The sequence below is a fragment of the Pipistrellus kuhlii genome, unplaced genomic scaffold (assembly GCF_014108245.1).
Source record: "Pipistrellus kuhlii isolate mPipKuh1 unplaced genomic scaffold, mPipKuh1.p scaffold_m20_p_6, whole genome shotgun sequence".
NCBI classification, from domain to species: domain Eukaryota; kingdom Metazoa; phylum Chordata; class Mammalia; order Chiroptera; family Vespertilionidae; genus Pipistrellus; species Pipistrellus kuhlii.
In genome coordinates, this window is record NW_023425562.1 from 19,979,059 (window position 1) to 20,003,400 (window position 24,342).

Consider the following 24,342-nt stretch of genomic DNA (forward strand, 5'->3'; position numbering starts at 1 on the left):
GGGTCTTTCGCCTGTCAATATAAACTTTAGAATCAATTTGTTGACATTAATATGAAAACTTGGGATTTTGATTGTGATTGTATTGATTCACTAGATCCAATTGGGGAGAACTGATTTCTTGACAATATTGAGTCTTCCTGTTAGTGAAAATGTAATATCTTTCAATTATCTTTCAGTTTTTCTGTTCATATAACTGATCTGTTTATGTGAGGTTTGATCTGTGGATGTGATGAACCACAATTGATTTGTGAATGTTCAATCAGCCTTGCATATATGGGGTAAATCCAGTTGGTCACGGTATACAACTTTTTATACATTGTTGGATTCAGTTTGCTAATATTTTCTTAAAGGAGCTTGCATTTATGCTCATGAGAGATACTGTTTTGGAGTTTTCTTGTCATGGTGTGTTTAATTTTGGTATTAGGGTAATTTTGAGGTCATATTAGTAGAGTGAATCCAGAAGTAGTTCCTCTGCTTCTGTCCTTCACAGGTGATTTATTTCATAAGTATTTGATAGATTTCACCAGGGAATTCATCTGGTTCTGATGCCTTCTGTTTTCAGAAGGGCTTGACTCAATTTTAAAAGGCAAAGTCCTATTCAAATTGCCTGTTTCTTCCTGTGTGAGATCTTGCAGGTTGTTTCTTTCCAGGCATCAGTCCTTTTTATCTGGGTTATGGAAATTTGTAGGTATAGTTGTTTGTGGTAACCCTGTATTATCCCTTTGGTATTCATGAGTCTATAGTGATGTCACTTGTTTCCTTTGTGATATTAGTAATTTCTGCTTTTTTTTTTTTAATTTTAACTAGAGGCTTATATCGTTGACCAATATTTAAAAACAGCTGTTTTTTAATTCTTTTAATTTCTTAATTATTTTCCTGTTTTCAACTTTATTGATTTCTGTCTAATTTTTATTATTTCTTTCATCTGGTTACTTTGAGTATAATTTTCTGTTCTTCAAGTTTCCTCAAGTGAAAAATTCTTTGCTAATATATACATTTTTAGTGCTATAAAATTGCCTCTAAACACTGCTTTTGCTGCATCCCACACGTTAAATTTTCACGTTGTTCAAAGTATTTTTTAACTTCTGTTGGGAGTTATTCTTTGACCTATGTGTTATTTGGAAGTGTGTTAGATGCTCTCCAAATACTTGGGAGATTTTCCAGGTAACTTTCTGTTTTCCATTTCTAGTTTATTTCCTTTGTAGTCTGAGAGGCTATGTTGTATGATTTCTTTGAAATGTGTGAAGCACTCAGTGACCTAGAATGTCTGTCTTGGTGAATGTTTCATGTGAGCTTGAAAAGAATGCATTCTGCTGTTGTTGAACCTCCCGAAATTCATCAATTAGCATTCAGGTTTTCCTACGTCACTACTGGGCTTCTGTTCCACTAAATCATGGTTCTCTCTCTCTCCCTGCTTGTCTCTCTAGGGGTGCATCAGTTCGCCCTGTGACCTCACTTCTCTGAAGGATTGAGGAACAGTTGTGGATTTTTTTTCTTTTTTCTTTTTTTTCACTTGTGGAGATTAATGTCTTTTAAGCTGCTTTAAATGCCGGATCAGAAATCACCAAAAGCATTGTTTTAAATCTGACTATACAAGAGTTGTTTAAAATTTTTGAGGTATTTACTAATTATAACTCAGTAAAATTGCTTCATGAAGAGGCAGCTTAGAAAAAATATCTAATTGAAACATAGAATATTTAATTTGATTAGGAGGTCTGAGTTCCTTCCCATAATTCTAAAATCAGAAAGCCTCTCAAAATGTTTTCTTTTAACTTAGATTTGTGGAAAACTCATGTTTTGCAAAACCTGACCCAAATTGACATGAAACTATTCATAGTTTTTATTTATGTATTTATTTTAGTGCAAATTATTCATATGATTTTTCTGGAGAAATATGAAAATATTTTTGTGTGCTTCTGGGATATCTCAAACTCTATAAGTTTATGCCTCACATGTTCTATCTAAAGCCAAAGTATTCCAAGTCCCAAACATATCTAGGGCCAAAGGTTTCAAATAAAAGATTATGAACCTGTAGTAATATTTATTAATCTCAGAATTTGAGCTATTTTGTCAATAGTATGTTATTTTGCAATTTACTAGGCATGGAGTCAGACAATTTAATGAATGGGTTTAAAAAAAGGTGAACAGATAATTTTATTTATAATTTTAAAGGATATGATTGTGCCTGGCATATTATTTGAACATCAATAAACCTGAAATTTCAATGAGATAGCTGATTTATTATCTTGTTATAATTCATTTATTGGTTATCCAAGTCTTCTTCTTGCCCTCTTATTCTATTGATTTCACATCCAAAGGAATATGTGAAGTTGATTTTGTTTTTAATTTGTCCTGGAGACCTAAGAACAAGCATAATATAATGTCCATTGAGCCTTGTTTTCAGACTTTGTTCCTTTAAAAGTTCATGTACTATATATATATATATATATATATATATATATATATATATAAAGCATTGCTCAACCATTACCACTGTATGTACTTTAAAAAGTAGGTTTAAAAGGAAAAGGGTCTCAAGTTTCTGTTAGCCTTTATTTATTTAATTTATAGTCATAGTTTGGATTCTCTTCTTTTCACTCTACCATTAAAAGCCATAAACAATAATCCATAAACTTCTATTAAGCACTTATTGTATCCCTAGTACAAAGTGTTTACCAAGCACTTATTTGAATTAACAATTCACAAACCCAGAATATCTTGGGATGTTTACTATCAATAGCCAGGCAGTCAAAATTTCTCAAGAAATTCTACAAATTCTACAAAGGGCCTAATTTCTTGCAGCAGGGACAGAAAAGAACAGGGGGCCTTACGTAAATGAATGTTCCTCCTGAAGGAGCAAAGGAGCTGTTAGTAGAGACCTCACTGAGGGAGGACTACCAGTGGTGCTCTTCCTCATAAGACCCAAGGCTCCCTTTTGGCCGGGATTTCGCCATTTTTCAATTCTTACTCTAACTTCACAACATTCTTTGTAGGGACTAGTAGCGTTCACTTTAACAAATACCTATGGCATCTCTAGAAAAGAGAAGTCTAGTAAAGTAATTATTAGTTTTGGAGTAAGAAAATATGTTGAAAACACCACTAGGAAGATAGATAAAGATGTGGGTGATATGGGCCAGCTGCTCACAAACCCAGTTTTCTTTCTGGGCACACTGCTAAACAGAATTTCCAAGTCTTCCTCATGATTGAGGTCTGGGCAATAGGAAATGAGTGGAGGTGAAATGTACCAGGTCCAGGGTGGGCCCATAGCAACTTCGCTTGGATGGTCCTCCTTTCTTTCTCTACTGACAACATAGACGACTCTCAGGCCTTAGATTTCCACAGATGGAAGGAGCCTAGGTCCCTGGATTACCTCGTGAAGGACCCTGACAGTCAGGGAAATAATTTGAACTTCCATCGAAAGGAGAATTGAATTATATTTATTTACTGCAATTTGGAGGATTTTATCAGTTACAGCAGGTAGCATTATATTGATCAATACAATGATGAACATTTAAGGGTAGATTAAGTATGTCTCATAGTGTCCAAATAATCTCAAGCCAGAGGTTGTACAATTTAAATCTTGTATTCTGTAACATAGAGATGTGGATGGGTGGGCTCTGAAACGAGCCTGCAGGAGTTCAAATCACAACTCCACCACTTTTCACTTTCTCAGGAGTAAAATAAGCATCATAGTATTTCCTAATGGGATCCTTGTGAGAACACATTTGTATAAAGTATTAAGTACAGAATGGGAACATATTATGCCCAATATAAGTCTTAGTTATCCTTGTTCCTATTACTAATGATGTTACTATTATTTATGATGACTTAATTTTTAAAATAAGGCAAATGAAACATTTAATCTGCACATTAAAAGCATTGGAATAAACAGCAGGTGTGGCCATTCTGTGTGTTAAACATCAATTGTTATTTTTAGTGTTTGATGCCTGGGCTGATGAAATTATTACTAAACATTGCTAAAATGTTTTTACAACCCCAGTCCCATGAGAACGAAATGGTAATAATGCCTCAAAACCACTAGAGTATGGCAGTCGTTTGTGTTGCTGGTGATGGAATTGATGGTTCACTTTGAAGGCTCACTTTAAATTCCAGTTTCACTTTAAAAAGAAAAAAAGTTCTTCTAAAGACATATGAGATGAGATAGCAAAATATAATAAGGAATATGCAAATTGACCACCACTCCATCACAAAGATGGCTGTACCCACTGCTGAGGCCAAGTTCCCATAAGGAGCCTTAACAAGCAGTCAGCAGGGACCTGAGGCTACACTCTCCCCTGTGGGGTCAGGCTGTGGCCATCTCCACACCCCCTCAGCAGGGCTTGACGGGGGACCTCAGGCTGCATTCCCCACCTGGTAGGGCTTGACTAGGGACCTCAAGGTGTGCTTCCTGTTCTGGTGCTGGGCTAGGGGACCTCAGGCTGCTCCTCCCACCCCAGCGCCAGGCCGGGAGACCTCAGGCCATGCCCCCCCACAAGGTGGGGCTTGACAGGGGACTTCAGGCTGTGCCCCCTCCCTGGCACCAGGCCAGGGGACCTCTACTGCATCCCCTGCCTGGCAGGGCTTGACAGGGGTCCTCAGGTCATGCCCCCCACCCAACGGGGCTTAACAGGGTATCTCAGTCCATGTCCCCCATCTGGCCGGGCTTAATGGAGGACCTCAAGGCACACCCCCACCCCCGTCTTGGCTGGGGGACCTCAGTCCATGCCTCCCATCCTGGGGCCAGGCCAGGGGACCTAAGGTTATGCCCCCTGCCCAGCAGGGCTTGACAAGGGTGGGACTGGCCAGGTCTGGATCTAGCCCAATGGGGGTGTGGGTCAGTCAGGTCTAGGTCTCACACAATTTTGAGGTGCAGGTGGATGGGTAGAGACTTGACTCTGGATTCCATGGTGAGCCCCAAACTCTGACAGGAGAAAGGTTTTCATATACATTTTACTAATTTGCTTTCATCTCTGACACTTCTATTATAGAGAAAGGGCAAATAGCAAAATTAAATTATTTCCTCTAATTAATCTCCTTTTAATGTGTACAAATTTCATGCACTGGGTCACTAGTAGCAAAATAAGGCTTCTGGGGAAAATAGATTAATGATTTCTGTAACTTTTTTTTTTGTCTTTTTAAAAATACTTGAAGAAAATCTAATTGATATTCATCATAGACATTCTGAGTTCTGATGCCTACATTTCCCTTTTATTATATTAGTTGTAGAACTTAACTGAAATATTAGAAGACGAACTTTGCCATTTGGAGATTTCTCCGTCAGAATGATGGGTTAATGTCTTTAGTAGTTGTTTTTTAAAACTTTGGAAGAACAGTTAAATCAGGAATGCACACTTTAACTCACTGGGTTGCAAGACTTCTCTGTTGTCAGCATGTCCCAACCTTGTGATAAAAGATAAACCAGTGTCCCTGACAACATCTGTCTGGAGAAGCTGAAAGAGCATATCCTTCGTTGGATTCTTCTCTCAAAAGTGGTGTAATCATGGGAGCTTAGAATTGAAAGAAACTTTCAATGTCACTCCTAGCACACATTTCTGTCATCATTTGTATAATAAAAATAAAAGCCTTGACAAATTGGCTCAAATGTATAACTCTCTCAGGAGCAGTTCTTTCACATAGAAACACACAGTAACTTCAAATAAAACGCATTGCTCTTGATTTACAGCTTCTGTTTCTAAGTGGAATCTGTTGAATGATGGGCAATTGTTTTTTCCTCGGGAGAAAAAACTTCAGTAACCACTTAGTACACCAGGCATGCAGGCTAGGAGACTCCCCTGAGAAGCAGGCATTCTGAACCCATTTTAGAGTATGGCTTAGACTCTCTCCTTGGCCCCCTGCTTCATCGGCACTTATGTAGCCCGTCCAATGTCTGTCTGTCTCTCTCTCTCTCTCTCTCTCTCTCTCTCTCTCTCTCTCTCTCTCTCTCTTTGCTTTGAATTGTGTACTAAGACTTTTTGTTATCTGTTTATAATATTGAATCTCTCTGTATGATTTCATTGAATCCTCAAAAACTGCTTTTCATAAATGACTTCCTCTCACTCATAAAGGTCTTTGGTCCCTTTTGTAACCTGATTGTTTTCTTGTTGAGTGTTCAGTTTCGTGTCGTTTGTATATTTTGGATTGCAGTCCTTTATCAGACGTATCTTTAGCAAATCTCTTCTCCTAGTCTGTGGCTTGTCTTCTTTCCGTTTTTAAGACCCACTAGTTTTGTAGAAAATGGGAAACTAGTCTTGAGTGGCAACTCTGTGGAGAGCAAGTCCTGGATGGAGTGAGGAGAAACGTGGGAGGATGTGTGTTGATGCCTCTAGCTTGAAGGAAAGTGCACATGAACATGGGAAAAAAGGAGAGAGCAGCACTAGCTGGTTTGGCTCAAGGGATAGAGCATGGGCCTGCAGACTCAAGGGTCCCAGGTTTGATTCTGGTCAAGGGCATGAACCTTGTTTGTGGGCTCATCCCAGTGTGAGGTGTGCAGGAAGCAGCTGATCAATGTTTCTCTCTCATTGATGTTTCTAACTCTCTATCCCTCTCCCCTCCTTCTCTGTAAAAAATCAATAAAATATATATTTTTAAAAACAAACACCTCTGTTGCTCACTTCTGTGTTAAAGGCCACCACATAGTTATGATGAATTCACAGTATAGCAAAGGATCAAAGATGGACTGAGGTACAAGTGGGGATATTTGTAGAAAAGGGACTTAATTTGATTGGCCTTGAAAGCTGGTTAGGTCTTCTCCAGTGAGAGAGGCAAGAAATGAAACTCCACTTGAGAAACAGAATTCAGAGTTGTTGTTTTTATCCGTTTTAGTTTACATTGTAAAGGATCATTAGTCTATATGGATTATGCTTTAGATTGAGAGCCTGAATATTTCAAATACATTAAGGATGGGCTTTTATTACATGAAGAGATTAGGACTATACATCCTTTGTGGTTCCAGCTGATCCTGTTTGGAGCAGATGCTGGGTTGTGTGTTTCATAGGGTGTGTAGAAAGAGTAAATTAGCTTGGCACATTTGAGTGCAGATAAGTGTATTATAGCATTTTCCAAATATTGCACATTGCCATTTAAAAACATTCTACACAGTGTATTTCTCAAACCTATGGAATATTTGTCTTGTATTTTATTAGGTAATTCCACCTTCTTAATGTTTTGAACTATAAAAATATCCTGGATTTCAAATTTTAACTTTATTTTGAGGTCAGTTGTCTATTCTAGCTTTACAGTTTCTTCTCTTATTATACAGTTAAATTTGTGTGATCCTTAAAGCATGCTACACATATGTTAACATTTCACAGGCATTTTTTTTTAATACCGTTGATTTAAAATTCTCACTGTCAAGGTCTTTCAGAAGGATTTGACTTTATGGATAGATTTGAGGGAGGCTGCTGCTGTTTACAGATATTGTTATCTGTGTATCAGGAGCCACTTATGTATCTAAATTGGTATGTGTGAAATCTGCCTCATTACTCTGGCCTTACAATGATTAATTTCTGTGCCACTCCAGACTCAATTACAAGTGACTAAAACTCAGATTTAATAAAAATAAAAGGGGGATGGGGCAGGGAGGATGTATTTTATCATACATCTGAAGAGTGTTTAGGTTAATTTCAAGCACAGTGGACTCTAGATATCCATATGAGGTTCTGCTTAGCTTCTGCTGGACTTGGCTTGATTTCAGTTAATGGCAAGTGTGGTGTGTTCTTTCACCAAGAGGGGAAGGTGAGGCACAGGCATAAGGTAGAGAAGGTTGTTGCCCATGGGATTGCCGCTTTCACGTGGTGCAAAGCAAAAGCCGTTTCTCAAAGGACAAGCTGCTGGGCTGACCGAGAAGCAGGAGGCCCCACAGCAGAACGCAGGGTTGGCCTTGGGTACCACGATCCGTTTGGGAACCTTGTCTTGGTTGGCCGTCATCATCTCTTGTGCATTAGGAGACACTAAGTGTGACACATCATTAGGAGGAATCCTGGTTCCTTGTTTTCTAATCCAAAACCGGATGCCATCCTGAGACACAGACCATTTATAAACTGAGCTGAAAGCATGCTGTCGTACAAATCACAGGCCTACCCTTCATAATGTTTTCTCTTGTCCTTGTGGGGCAAGCCAGCTGAGCATGCGCACCCCTGAGTATCCTCATCCATTTAAAGACAAATGTAGTGAGGCCAGCTCAGCTCCGACATTATCGCCATCACGGAGAACATATGATTCCATGGTTCTCTTGCAAAACTGAGTGCAGGTTGTTATTCCTTCCCTTTTCTTTGGAACAGAGACAGTGACTGGAAACAGCAATTGCTTTCAAATATCTAAATCTGCCTGTGTTCACCTGCCCCTCTCCCAGTGTCTTGTATCCATTGGTTATGTTTATATGCATGCATACAAGTCCTTTAGTTGATCTCTTACAGTCCCCCACCTCCAACTTCCCTTGCCTTCCCATTATAGTTTGACAGTCTTTTCAGTGGTTCTTTATCTCTATAACTATTTGTCCCCATTTCTTTTCTCCAAAAAATCTTGCAACTGCAGACTAGAAATAAACATTTAATAACAAAAAACATTTGAGTCCCAATTTCAATGTCCAGCAATACAACGTGGTTCCACGATGGGAATTTTCCATGGGGCTACTGAGCACTTGAAATGTGACTTGGTGTGACCCAAGAAATGTGTTTCTCATTCAATTTCAATTAATTTTCATTTAACTTAGAATAGCCACAGCTCCTGAAATGATCAACTCATTTAAGCAGGACGTACTTTGAGAAACAGCTAAAATTCCAACATCAGACCTTTACGTCCAAGCGTGGGCAGCGAATGTAACCTGGCTGTCTCCTCCTCTGCTCTCTCCACAGTCCCCTGCACACAGCTACTCCAGTTACGACTCCAGCAAGCCGGAGGGCGGAGAGCGGGGGGCCGAGGACCTGTCCCTGCACCGGGGCGACGAGGATGAGGATGAGCACGAGGACCACGACGACGCCGAGAAGGTGGCCGAGACGGACGGCAGCGTGGAGGCCGAGCGGCTGAAGGCTTTCAACGTGAGTCCCCCAAGGCCGCCCCGACGGCTCACTCTCACCACGTCGCGCTCATGTTGCCTGCTGGTGCCTGTGGATACTTTAGAGACGTGTCTGTTTGACTTGCAGAGCGATTTAAAAGTACATGAAACACTCTTTGCCAACCAGACACCAGAATTGCTGTGTGTTTTGTTAGAATGTCAGGCCCGACGTGGCCAGCCCCTGACGTGTTGTGTGAGTATCGTGTCTCCCCAGGGGTGAGGAGCACGTGGCCCGTCATCAGTGGTCCTCCTGCTTGCCCCGTGTGTCTCATGCTGCATGACAGAGTCCGTGGTGTGTGTTCCGAGACCAGTGCCCTGCAGAGTAGCCGAGTGGCGGCCGCACTGTATTTCTCTCTAACAGTTTGATGGAGTGCTTCATCGTCGCAGTCTGCTGTGGCCTCCTGTTTGTTTGTTGTTTTCTACACGACAGTCTATACTTTTCTGTCTGTCTGTGTCTGTTTGCCTTTCTTTCTCTTTCCCTCTCTCTCTCTCTTTTTTTAATCCAACCATGGAGAAAGTCTTTAAAGGGTGTTTGCTTAAAAATTTCTGGCTTTCCATTGCAAAGTTCTCCAGCGACTAAACAAACAAACAAAAACAAACAAGAGTATTTTCCTACCCGTGATCAAGACAGGAAGCGAGGAACAGCCGAGAGCAGCCCTCCAAACCCTTCTCCTCTGTCTCCCTCTTGCCAACAGATGTTTGTCAGGCTGTTTGTAGATGAAAACTTGGACCGAATGGTCCCAATCTCTAAGCAGCCCAAAGAAAAGATCCAGGCTATCATTGACTCATGCAGGCGACAATTCCCTGAGTACCAAGAGCGTGCCCGAAAGCGCATCCGTACTTACCTCAAGTCCTGCAGGCGGATGAAAAGAAGTGGTTTTGAGATGGTGAGTTTTGAATGAAAACACAGCCCTAGATTCCATCCAAATCCCACCTGTAAACCATGACACTATTTATTTTTTCATCCTAGTGTCTTTTTTTTTAATTTATTTTTTCCATGATGTCAGGTCACAGGGGTTCTGTTTGCTCGTTTGTTTCCCCGTTCTCCTCTTCATCTTCCTCAAGTATATTTATCCCTCGTTTATTCAACCAGGAGCACCTGGTGGGCCAGCGCTCACAGGCCCACGTGGTACCGTACCATAGACAATGAGGGCCACATGGGTCCAATGCCATGAGAACCAGCATCTCATTCATGTGTGTGTTGCTTTCTGTTACACGGAAGCGGAGATGAGGAGGAGCATGCCTTGAGGCTTTGGATGGCCTGGGAGAAGGGCGTCCTGTGGAACAGGAGGAAGTGGATAGGTCCATCTAAGGAACGCCATTCTCGTGCCAATGCTTAGCAGATAGCAAGCCTCAAAAATGGCCATCGGGGGTGGAGACCCTCATGTGAAAAATAAGGCTTTGTTGTGCTGAGCGTATCTGTGTGCTTGTGGGTGAAAGCATGAGCTTTGATATTCGGCTGGGCTGGATACATGGGTGAGCTTATGCAGCAGTTAGATTATTTATGGTGGAAATCAGATACTGATGTGTTTTGTTTTTTTTTTAACTTGATTATAATTCACCTTTCTCTCTAAATGTACTCCTTAGATCTTGCATGCATTTACAGTGTTTTAATTTTATTTTTTAATTGTATGTGAGCGGAAATGTATTGGGAATTTTCTAAAATCCTTTTTTCCTCTCCCGGCTCCATGAAAGCCAAGACTGGGAAGGTTTGTGATCCGGCCTCTCCTTCTTTGGTGCAAAGGCCCAGGAGTTGGGGTGGCTAGGAGAGGTTTCAGAGGATATCATATCTGAGAAATCATTTTTCAGATGCACATGTAAACGACACAATAACAAATCCGCCATCTATCAAATTTTCTGCATTGGCTTGTGAACATATCATGGATTTTTTTATTATTTTTTTTTTAAAGAAAGGACTGTCCTTATGGAGAAGAAGTGGTCTGCCTGGATGGGAGAGAGCATGGGTTTGGACCCAGGGAGCCTGGCTTTGAGTCCAGATCCAGCACTTTGTAGCTGGGTGGCTTTGGCAAGCCACCTCCACGACCTGTGTCAGACACCTCTCCAGATGACACCAATTCCTAATTTATAAAGCTCTGGGAATTCTATCCGCTAACTCACGTAAAGCTCTGGGAGCCATTTCTGACCCACAGTCACCACTAAATAAAATCTTAACTCTGAAAACATTACCAAATATTTTTAATTCATCATCTGAGAAAAGCTTCCATTATACACACAAAGCATCCTCCATGTAAGTAGTTGCTTGCTTCTCAGAATAACTACATTAAAATTAGAAGTATGGTGCATCAGCCATTTTAAAATAAGAGTGGCATAACTATATCTGATCAAACTAAATATTACAAGCAGAGGTGATGTGGTATAAAAGAGGAGAGACGCTTGGGAGAGGTGGAAACTATTTTCCCCATTATTAAAAAATTATTGTCATTTACCCAATAGGAAAGAGATAACAAACAAAAAGGACATCTAAGCAGGTGTAAAAGCCCAGAATCCTGGCATTGACATAAGATCTGGCTCAGGATCACTAAGCAGCTGATGTGAAATTCCAATGTCTCACTCAGAGTACAAAGTATATAACATAGCTTCCTTTTTCAGTTACAAGAAAGATAATATATATCAATATTTTTTATTTTACCAGCATCTGACATTACCCTTTCTTCCTAATCATTTGATGTTTAGAAATTATTTTATTTGATACAATTTATTTTTCACAGTATAAATGTTTTATTAATCATTATTTTAGAGAAAAATAATTGTCATGTAGAACTCTTATTTTCTCTAAGGCATATTTGAGACATTCGTGGTTTTTTTTCATTAATTATATTTTTCACTTCCCTAGACATCTGTTTGTTGTAAACCTCGCATTATAGATAGAGGACAAAACGTTGACTACTTGAAAGTCAAGTGGTTTTATAAAGGAATCTTATGCTGTACAGAAATGCTACTAAATTTGAATGTAATAATTTCATTCACTCTTTGTTTAGTAGACCAGAGGCCTGGTTCACAGGTGGGAGGCTGGTCCTCAGCCCAGCCTGTACCCTCTCTAATCTGGGACCATCCATTTAGGCCTGACCCCACTGGCAGTTGGTTATCCCTCTAACAATCCAGGACTGCTGGCTCACAACCGCTCACCTGCCTATGCCTGTTTGCCCCTAACTGCTTCTGCCTGCCAGCTTGATAACTCCTAACCACTCCCATGCCAGCCTGATTGATGCCTAACTGCTCCCCAGCTGGCCTGATTGCCCCCAACTATCCTTTCCTGCTGACCCATTCACTCCTAACTCCCCTCCCCTCCTGACCTGACCACCCCTATCTGCCCTCCCCTGCAGGCCTGAGTCCCCCCCCAATTGCCCTCCCTTGCTGGTCTGTCTCCCCCAACTGCCCTCCTCTGCTGTCTTGGTCACCCCTAACTGCCCACAACTGGTCATCTTGTGGTGGCCATCTTGTGTCCACATGGGGACAGCCATCTTTGAACACATGGGGGCGGACATAATTGTGCCGTGGAGTGATGGTCATCTTGCATATTACACTCTTTTATTAGATAGGATATATAATATGCATAACATTATACAACATAATAAGGAGAAGTTGAAGAGATGTCTCACCTGATAATTAGGAAAATATAACACGTTCCTTGATTAGTATGATTCATTGAGGTGACAAGTTGTGGGAAGTGAAGTGCTTAAATAATAATACAAGGTCTAATGTAATTAAATGCGAAATGAACAACACAGATGCAAATTGCTATTGCAGTTTAGCCCATTTTTTATGCATTACTCAGCAATGTACTCCTGGCAATAACAAATTAGACCTGCCATCTAGTTGTCACTTGGAAAGTTGATTTGTTTTCTGTGTCACTTTATTGACATGGAGCGTGGGGAGGTTTCGGTGTCACTGTGAATAGTCGTCATCTATAACAGGGAGAAAAAGGCATGAGTAGGACAGAGAGGAATCACAGCTAAGTATTGTTCATGAATACTGTGGCCATCATAATGGTTAAATTTGATATAATACCAACAGGTATCTTTTTAAACTGGAAGAAATCTAAACAAAAATTATTTTTCTATTGTGTTTTAGTGTAGGTAGACATGAAGAAAATGTATCATTTTCAGTATGTGATTGTTTTCACATGCAAATTATTATTTAATACTTGACAAGCCAACAAGGCAACCTGAAGTTTTTGACATTTTTTATGATGGAATGTTAAGTGTAGGGTTGTTTGGTGGGGATTCTGTGTTATAGAATGAAAGGGGCATTCAATAAACCCAGCTCTTCGGTTACTTGGAATGTCTAAATCAGGAGACTCCTTAAGTAGAGTGAAATATTGAATTACATGTTTCCTGTTGACTTTAAGAAATTCAAAGCAGCATTCCCATAGAAGTGCATCAGCACAGCATATTTTCGTACTCTACTTGAGCATCTTGGCACTCGTTTTGACTAATTTTCTGCTGTCATTAATACAAAATTTATTCATGTTTAATTATTCAGCACTATCCCTCAAGAAGTTACACTTCAACACAAATACTTTCAATTGACTGCCTATAATAATTCAAGTTCAAATTAATCCATTTTTATTTTACTGGAATTATCAAGACCCCACAGATCTTGATTGCTTTAAGCAGCCAAAATTTCTGTCATCACAATAAGTATTTTCTATAATGCATGAGGTATAGTAACTGCATTATGACACTTTTCTGCACATGCTTAACATTTTTACCAATTCATTATTAACAAACATCTCAAATCATAAAATCCTCCATGTTTAATGTCAAAGGGTATGTTTTGTGAAAAATCTAATAAGCTTGATCCAAAATACTGTCTTAGTTTTCATTAAGTTTTAAAAATGCCGTAAGTTAAACAGCCATTCACCCAATCCTTAGACAGAAATATTAAGTGGTTATGGTTTCGGCTGTGTGGCTTTGGCAGACTACTTCTGCTACTTTTTGTGACTGTTAAAAAAAAAAAAAAAAAAAAAAGCATTTCTTTAGGGTGTCCTGAGCCTGAATTCAGAGAGCACTTGTCATAGATAAGCTCACAGAGACAAAGCTTTATACAGAGGTGGGGTTGGCCCACACCTGAGTGTCACCCATGTCACCTAATAGGATTTCTCTTTTTGTTTTCTGAGTGTGCATTGTGAGAGACCTGCCCTGCTGCATAGCTTTGATGCAAGTTTATAAAACTCAAGTGAAAATATTTAAATGGGATGATTTCCTAAGACTCTCAGTCCTTCATTCCTTCTGCACCTCAAATTTTTGCCACTGTACCAAGTTCTATCAGATATAGTAGGAAAAAACAAAACAAGAAATGATATCCTAGATATTTGAATTCATAAATCTCAGCCTCTTGAAAAATGACCTATTCGCTTGCATTTTAATATTATGCAAAATATTATGCAAGTGACTGTGTGTGTTTGAAGGAATAAGTCTCATGCAATTACTTGGTAAAATTCTGCCAAGGACATTGTCCTTGAAGTTACTCAGGGTCCACTGCAAATGATTTTATTTCAGAAACTTCTAGAAGGAAATCAAGAAGAAAATTGTTTCTTCTGTAGAAATAGTGCTTCTATGTTTTCTCATCACTAGGACTCATTGTAACCTTGTGTGTTTACTTTTGCGCCTTGCCTCCAAGAAGTTCAGAGTCAAAGTCTTTCTAAGGTCTCCATTATCCTTTGTGCTGAATTTATTTTAGTATGCATGTGTCTATTTTAGGGAAAAAGTGAGATGTGAATTTTAAAAACAAATATGTAAATAATCTAATTATGGCAACACCATACGTTCATACTATCTTCTAAATTCTTGTCCTTAGTATTTCTTTTTAATTGCATCCTATAATACCATTTTCAGTAATTTTGAAATCTGACCTTCTGATCTTACAGTTCTTTCATCAGAAAATACATACTTAATGTTTAGGAATAGTACATTTTTAAGAGAATTTGACTAATGACATAATTTACTTCTATTCGTCTAATGCAGCCCCAAAGTAGATATATCAGAATTTGCTTTTAATCCATAGCTTCCTTGATATCAGACGCATTGCAAAAGCTACAGTGACATTTGCTATTCCTTCTTTAGTAAATAGAGATGTTATAAGAAATTAGAGTGCTTCTTTAAACTAAAATTTTGATCAGAAATATACACAGTCCTTCATACAAGTGCTTGATTAAAAATGTTATAAACCTGCATAGCCAGTATTACTTAGAATGTTCCTCCACCAACCATTTCAGCTCTTCCCCATTTTCAATTTTCCTTTTTCACTGAGGGAAATTTCTTCTCTTCTGTGAAATAAAAAAGTTTCCAGATTCCAAGGAAATAATTAATCTCATAACTTCTCTTTCACAGCCTGATTCCAACTTTCTTTGCTAGATCTTCTGAAAGATTATTTCATACTCAAAGATCAGACCCATCACCACCAATCCCTTGATTATCCCTCACATTGAAATTCTGGTTCTCACCATAATGAATTAGTTCCTAGGAAGATCACATGCCTACTTTTGTACCAAACACAAAGGTTGAATCATCAACTCCATCAGCCCCATTTTCTTGAGCCTCTTATATCTGTACCTCCTTTTTTTTTTAATTATTTATTTTGGGCACTTTCTAAGATCTGGGCTTGTTAGTGTACAGCATATGACCCTACTCATAGTTGCAGAAGTCTGCACTATCTGCTGTATTCCACTCTCAAAATAGAATTTCAGTCATCTACAAAGCTTTGGTATTTCATTCCAAATGTCAGCTAGACATTTGACAAATGTACTGATATATTTTCACTGAACTCTTTATATTCTCTGTCACCAATCGACTTCACTGATATTCCATCTTATTCCACCTTATCTACTTTGTCACTGGAAAATTCCTCTTGCCTTGCCTATTTCTGGAACTAAGTCCACTGTTGTCATTTAATCAGTGTTCATAAACTTGAGATTTGACTGTTGATTACACTTATGGCTTGCATCCTTCCACTCACCGAGTTCTGTTTATTCTTCTTTTGCTGAATTTCAAATCAGTCCCATAATTTTGAATTGTATCTGCTATCATTTTAGTTCTAGTCCTTCCTAACTCAGACCTATATTCTTGTATAGTTCTTTTTATTAAAAAAAAATCATTGATTGAGAGAGAGAGAGAGAGAGAGAGAGAGAGAAATATCCATGCAAGAGCAGAAAATCGACTTGCTGTCTCCTGCACACCCCATACTGGGGATTGAACTCATAACCAGGGTGTGCCCTGACCAGGAATCAAACCATAAACCTTCTGGTACATGGGATGGTGCCCAACCAACTGAGCCACACTGGCCAGGGCTCTTGATTCTTTAAACTCAATTCCATCTCATACTTCCTCCCTACTGTCTATTTCTAGGCAAGTACAGAACTAGGGTTTGTGCCTGGAAATTTGGGCCTTTAAAAAAAAAAGTAATGTACCATTATGAGCAAAAAAATTAGGTAGAATGATGAATATTTATTTATAGTTAGGAAAGAACCATATACACAGAAAATGATTTAAAAATAGGGACATTTTGGAGATTCAAACCCTTTTCTTCTTATATCTTAGAAAATGTGCAGACACACATACAAATTCTTCAGCAGAGGGCTTACACATCGGAGCTAGGGGGACTGGCATCTGAGCCTCATTGGTTGTATGAAAAGTCTCTCCTTGGCTTCTGGAACAGTCTTTCCCAATTCTGGCTTTGACAGTGTCTAACATTGCCATTTTAGACTAAAGTCTAAGTTGTTTATATGTTAGAGTGTAGTCTTTTGAAATCGAGAGGCCAAGTTTCAATTCCATATTGAATTTCCATACAATTTGATGTGATGTTTCTGAGTCTCCATCTTTCTAAAGGAGAGGCCTGTTGGAGTCTTACATGTGATAATGTGTATACAATGTTCAGCACATAATCTTGCCCCTTTCTGTTCCTTTTTAAATATATGTCCAGTTCCTTTAACACAACAGGCCATCATATGGGATTGCTCCTCCCTCTCTCAACGTGTGCTATTTTGGTCCACTGATGTTTCCTTGCTCAGGGGTTATGGGTATAATGTCCTCATTATTTACTAAATGTATTAAATGGAAGAATAACTAAAACGTATAGGCAAATAATTATCATAGTTACTAATTATTGGATCTTCTAGTTTTAGCAAAATATTGACCTACCTGAGCATCATAGAATACCACAGGCACACACACATACCACTTCCCTTTCCTCTGTAAATATATACAACTCCTAAGTAAAATATAATTTTTAAAATATCTTGCTAAGCTAAAAGAAGAAAAAAAGGAAATTCCCAGGCCAAGAAATGAAAACTCATAGGCAGAATAGTAAGCCCTTAATTTGATAGGGCAGTAGATGAGGAAGGTAGAAGAAGTGAGGTCTGAATACCCTGTCAAGCTCAGGAGACATGGGTTTTGGTGTGGGATTAGGCAGGAAATGAATGGAATACTGGACAGAAAGGTTGGGCCATTGAAGGCCTCCTGCTCTATTAATGAGGAATTAAGGTGTCTCCTTACAACTTGAAGAAATAAAATAGGCATTGTAAGCACTGGAATTAAAATCTTACCAAGTGGGTTAAGTAGAAGGTAAGATTCAGCCAAGGAGAAAATCCATAAACACAAAACTATGGGAATTACAGAGAGAAAAAGAGAAGGGAAATATGAAAACCATGTAAGCCGAAGAATAGAGTGATGGAGACATAGCTAACCGGCATTCCAGAGGAGAACTTGGAATAAGGACTTCCTTCAAACAGCTGAGGAGCAGGCTTTTTGGAGCTGAGTATTTGAATCCTAAGACCAGAGAAGTAGACCAATGCTGAGCAGCATAAATAAAAGCAAACCCAAACCTATGGATGTCACAGTAGAAACCACAGACCCATGGCATTCTTTTTTTTAATTTATATTTTTATTGATTTCAGAGAGGAAGGGAGAGGAAGAGAGATAGAAACATCAATGATGAGAGGGAATCACTGATCAGTTGCCCCTTTCACGCCCTCTCTGGGGATCGGACCCACAAACCAGGCATGTGCCCTTGACAGGAATCAAACCCGGGACCCTTCAGTCCACAGGCTGACATTCTACCCACTGAGCCAATCCAGCTAGAGCCCATGGCATTCTTAAAATGTCAACAGGGAGAAGCAAGATCTGATCGAAAACAGGACAGAATGAACACACTTCTTGTCCTCAAAAATAGATGTCAGAGCCAATCTTCAAAGTACTAAGAAAATGTCTTCGAACTTTGTAGAGAAATTACTTTTAACCTAAACATCAGTGCACTGCTAAAGCCACATCCAGAGAGAGGAAGGAGATCCTACAGCAGTGGAAAACTGGCAGTACTGGAGAGGAAATCGGAAGAACACCACCTCGATTTTATATCAAACGGACTTTAGTTCTCATCTGTGCTTCACCAGTTGTTACTTAAGGACCTTGTCACCCCGGGTTTTCATTTATTTCTGGAAAAATTGAAATAAATGAAACTGACCTTGTATGTGAAACCAGCAGTACTTGAAATACAATGTGAACACTCCTGTGTCGCCCAGTACATGGCGTCTGAGGAACGTGATAAAATGCAACTTAGTCTGACATTTTCATCCCACAGTTTTCTTTACGGGGAAACCTTCGCTGCCTTCATCTGTTGAACTGCATGGAGAACTGAATCAAAGATGTTCTTCTCTACTTACCCCTCCCTTCTGGCTGAGAGCAGCCTTATCTCTCTCTCTCTTCTGTGTGCAGATTTTACTTGTGGTACCTCTTCTGTAGCTTTATTTTATCCTGTCTTATATTGCTGTGCCTTTCATAGGGGCCTTGGCTCCCTGACACAGAGTTCTATTTCCTGAGGACCATGCTTCTTAGTTTGTGTGTATCTGTATCACCCACAATGTCCTGTGCAGTGCAATTAGTTGCTCATGAACGCTGCTCAATACATGTCCAATTTAATCAAATTAAAATTATTGAATGAAAGATGAGTGAGTGAATGAGTATTTACTAATGTGCTACTTGGTGGTAGAAATTCATTGGGAGATAAGCTAATTTTTATTGTGTACTATGTATCTCACAGTATTTTTCAATTGGCATTTGAATTTAAAAGCTACTGCTGACTGAACATCTAGCCCTGTGGTCGGCAAACTCATTAGTCAACAGAGCCCAATATCAACAGTACAACGATTGAAATTTCTTTTGAGAGCCAAATTGTTTAAGCTTAAACTTTTCCTAACGCAACTTCTTCTAAATAAACTCTCCCAGGCCGTGGTATTTTGTGGAAGAGTCACACTCAAGGGGCCAAAGAGCCATATGTGGCTCGTGAGCCGCAGTTTGGTGACCACTGATCTAGCCTAATATATTTTAAGTTTTTAGGGAGATTTTTCCATTAAATAAGACAATTATATAACATTTAATTTTTTAATCACATTTAGTTTTTACTCTCTTTAATTCTTGAAGCACTATTTTAAACATATTTTTATCTACTTATCAATTATTGCGACTAGGTAGTGACATTAAATGTATAAATAGAATTTTGTGTAATTTTAGGTTTCCCATGTAAACTATTAGGGAGAAGGTGCTGTGATCCACAGTAAGCATGAGTGTAGATAGTCACTTTTTTCAGAATTAAAAGATGCTTCCTAGTGGAGATTTAGATAGTGGGTCATTTAGTTAAAAGTGAAAATATCATTTTGGTTGATAATTTCATTTATCTAATTTTGATCAGAAGTATTTTCATATGACATTAACTTAAATGGACTTCTAAGTACCAACTCTAGGACTATATAAGTATAGACATATATGTAGGTACCAACTATTATTCCCCATGCATTTGTGAAAGATCATTAACAGCCAATAATGGTTTAAAATTAAGGCCAAAGCATAGAGCATCACTTCATAGAAAAAAAATATATGTATAATCAAACCCTCACTGAAGATTAATTAGCATGTTTGTTACAAACACATTTTCAAGTTCCTTTGCATTAGTCGAGAGAATTTTCTCAAGAAACGGGAGCCAATCCAATGGTTCACATACAGCTGAGTCCAAGGGCCCAAATATCAGGAGTTTGATGCTTCCCATGTCTTACCTGTGCTTCTCTGTCACTGCTGGCCCTTTCTGGTGGTCCTTGCTACCTGCTGGGTAAGGTTGCGTTAGCAGCTCTTACCCTCTGTTCTTAAAGCTCACAGCCTAACAGCAGAATCCCAGCTTCAGGTCTTGGTTCCCATGAAAGGACTTGGGTTGGCCCTTTTTGGATAGTAAGTCCATCTCTTGGATCAGTCACTGGGAATAAAGTGATGAGCTCCATGATTGTCTAAAACTGAACCATGTGGCCAAGCTCAGGCCAAGGAGCCACTTTGCTTAACCATTTCCACCAAAACCATTCTGGATGAAGTCGGCACAGTCGACCTGCTATTTTAGCCCACATTCACCATCTTTATCTGAAGTGTTGGATCATCTCAGGTTCCGAATTCAGAACTTTTTAGATTTTGGAAACGTGATAGAGTATATATTCTGGTTCTTGCATAACAGCAGGAATCTGGGAAAACATCCCATATACAAATGTATTATTTCTGCCACAAAACGTATGACTATGCTCAGAAAGTAGGAAAAAGAAGAGTTGTAAGTATTCTCATGTCATTTTTATGCCAATTGAGTTTGCCCCAAGTTTTTGAAAATCTTTGTGTGTACAATATTAGGATTTCAGAATTGCCAGTTGAGAGTCTATACTAAACATTTTTTGGTTGGATATGTATTATACCCTACGTGCTAGGCATTGTACTAGCTTGTACAGTAAATTCTATGATAGCAGAGACAGCAGTGTTAGCCTCCCTGACTTTGGACTTGAATTTGTTCCTGACATGTAGAAAGTGCTCTTGAATAAATAAGTGAGGATATCAGTGATTTTGGTGTACATTACTTCATGGAAGTAATTCTAACAACTGCTCCATGGCATAAAGATGTTTTTTTTTTCTATTCAGAACTTACTGAATGAACCTATTTTTCCACTTATGAAAACAGAGATAATGATATTTGGCAGGATGAGTGAAGCTCAGAGAGGTTAAATAGCAAATTGATCAGACAGATTGCAAGTAGTTGAACTGTTGCTGAACTGTTAGGTCATTCCACTGATGTCTACAAATGCCACTACCTAGTTAACCAAAGGGTTCCCTTAGGGGATGGAGCATTCTGTGCAGCCTATAAGAATCCCGCATTTAGGTGTAGAGATATCTTTTAGGGGAAATAGGTTATGCATATCATCCAAGCTACTGATTCTTAAATTACATGTTTTTACAAGATATCAGGATTAGAAGAAACAGTTTTAATTCTGACCCTACCTAAACTCTGACTAGTGAATAATTTGCTGTAATTATTTTTGAAGGAGCTCATTCTTCTTATAACCTTGGGTGGATGTCACCGTTGCTCTCAGTCTGGCCTTGTCTAATAGCGTGATTAAGTTACAGTTCAACATTAGAGGCTAGAGACATTGCTGAATTAACCCACGAACAGAATCTTACATTTTTTATTTCTTTGTACTTCATTTTTATAATTTTAAAAATCCTAAAGCATCTCACAGGTACAGCAGAAGCTCAGAAGACTCTAATATTGTTTAGAACAAAAATCAGAATAGCCAGTTGGTGTGGTGGTAAGAATCACACGCACACACATAAGGAAAGACTCATTTACATGGTGCCAACATCTGAAGTCCCCCATTAAAATGTGATTTTCTTTTTTAACTCCAAAAGCTCCATGTGACAGTGTGGCCATCTGTTCAATGTAACAGCCGCCACTGCTCTGGGCATAGATAATTATTAGGATGAGGATCGGGCTGGGGAAAGATAAGCACATCTCAGTTGAAAATGACAGTTAATTAAGAGGTAATTAGGGAGGGGTGCTTATTAGCATTATTTTACATCCTGGGAAAGAAATCAGTAGCCAGTCTTATCAATCTAGGTATAAATCATGTAGAGCTGTGGTCGGTCGGCAAACTGCGGCTCGAGAGCCACATGTGGTTCTTTGGCCCCTTGAATGTGGCTCTTCCACAAAATACCATGGCCTGGGTGAGTCTGTTTTGAAGAAGTGGCATTACAGAAGTTTAAGTTTAAAAAATTTGGCTCTCCAAAGAAATTTCAGTCGTTGTACTGTTCATATTTGACTCTGTTGACTAATGAGTTTGCCGATCATTTGGTGTAGAGTATAATTCTGTATACATTTTGAATCGTTATTTTAAAATCTAATATGTACATTTAAAAATATATATTAATAAATAGAATATTTACTGAACTATATGCAACCAGGGGAAATATTGCCTTCATAAATTATTTTTTGAATTCTTTGTTTGCTTGTTTTTTTGGGTTTTTTTTGTTTGTTTTTGGCGAAATACTTTTTATCTCACGTTCCTACGTGGAAGTTTTGTGTGATCTGGCTCCTTTTACTGCTGTGAGGGCATCTGCAGCCCTGTGTCTGGAGGAATCCATGGCCACAGCCGTGCAGCACACAGGGTCCTCTGAGGAGCGCCTGTTAAAGCACTGCGCTCTGCAGTTAGCCATCCTGGGTTATTGTCTGAGACATAAAACCCATGGTTCCATTCGCTCAAGCACTCCTTATAGGCCAGAGGCAGCAAAATGAATCAGGTAGCATAAAGCTATGCTCAGGTTCATTCATTTGCCAGAAAAGAATAAAGGCCAGGTCTCTGAGGGTTCAGAGGCTTCTAATAAATGGCATCCATCCATATTTTAGTTTGAGGTTTTGAAAACCCTAATGTACTTCACTGTACATGCTAGCTTCCCAAAGGATCTTTTATTTTGTAATTTCATATTTATCTCCTCTGGTTTAATTTTCATGTTATTTCTTGTCTTTCATTTGCTTATCTTCATAAAAAAAACTGTTCAGTGTCATTATGGATCTCATCTTTCTGTTAGATGATTTTGTATGTAATTATCAGAAAAGAGATGAAAAACTTTCTTGATTATCACAAATGATAAGAGTTAACTGGTAATTAATTGGGAGCTTGGTTGGGGGGTGTTAATTTCTATGTGGACTACATAAAAGATGGATGTGCCTATTAAATGGGTATTATTAACTCACATTTTAGAAATAAAACATGTGGGCATGAATACATCTTACATCCAAAACATCACATTTTTTTTTGTATCCGAATTGTTTTAGTACTGCTTTTAAGTTTGTATTTGAACTGAACTCCTTTTTGAAGGGTTTAATCATATCAGTGGCCACATGTTAGACTGTAAGTCTTCATAAATATTTCATGTTAATGTTGTTTGACCCGGTCTTAGCGTCTGTTGGGTTTTTCCAACTGTTTCAGCCCTGTCACTTGTTGTCTGGCTGTGTCATAGGCTGGGAAAGACCTGAAGGACTTGTCTTGTTGGCTAAGCCCAGTCAGCACTCCTTCCACTGCCTCTCACACCCCAGCTTAACGGCCCACACTGAGTCCTCGCCACCCTGGCCTCCTGGGGATGAATGATGGACCTGTGTGGCACCGTGAGCCTTACCTCTAGCTAGCGTTCATTTTCCGTTTCTGCGATTTCCATTTCCTCTTTTTATTTAAATATGTTGGAATGAATGGATGCTCCTGCACGCCCCGTGAGCTCCTCTGAGACTGGCACGGGCCTCTGGATGGTACTGTTCATCACTTGTTCACCTTTTCTCTCTCTCTCTCTCTCTCTTTGTAGTCGCGACCTATCCCTTCCCACCTTACCTCAGCAGTTGCAGAGAGCATCCTGGCCTCGGCCTGTGAGAGTGAGAGCAGGAATGCCGCCAAGAGGATGCGCCTGGAGAAGCAGCAGGTACTGCGCAGCAAGGGGCCCGGCCACAGCCAGCGTGCGGCTCACTGAGCCTCCTGGCCACGCTTAAAGGGTGGATTTTGAAGTTCACAGGGATAGGGTTTTTGTGTCTTTCTGATAAGAGTTTAAACTTGACAATGAAGGTTCATAAGTGCCATGGAGATCAAACAAGCCAGATGTTCTGTGGTGGAGACCGGACGGTTGTAAATGGCCGGTCAGTTTAGTGATAGGTCCTAAGTGATCACTTACCACCACACTTTGGTCAGTTTTCCCGGCTGGTTATGCTAAGGACCTGACTGTGTTCATTTCTGGTGGATATCAACTTGTCTTGCGACCCCTGTGGCCTAACTGCTAAGGGGCAGCACGTTGCTCTGGGGGTGGCGAGAGCACACACCATGGGCCCGATGGATGGAAGTCCCTAACGTGGGAACATGAAGTAATGGAAGTCCAGATCCCGGGCCCACTTCCTCATCAGTGAGTCATTCACCGCGTGCCATTCCGTGTCCACTCCTGCGT

The 24,342-nt window shown here is 39.5% G+C and overlaps 1 protein-coding gene across 3 annotated transcripts in view; it reads left to right on the top strand.

Annotated features, from left to right (window-relative positions):
• The window catches only part of NOL4 (nucleolar protein 4), a 192,396-nt gene that overhangs the window by 121,875 nt on the left and 46,179 nt on the right, over positions 1-24,342 (top strand). For 2 of the 3 annotated variants that reach the window (XM_036419148.2, XM_045574535.1), the window contains exons 7-9: positions 8,853-9,035; positions 9,748-9,939; positions 23,716-23,829. In XM_036419148.2, the coding sequence (XP_036275041.1) occupies positions 8,853-9,035; positions 9,748-9,939; positions 23,716-23,829 (489 nt within the window). The remainder of the gene's footprint in view (positions 1-8,852; positions 9,036-9,747; positions 9,940-23,715; positions 23,830-24,342) is intronic. The other variant, XM_036419149.2, reaches the window with a different exon arrangement.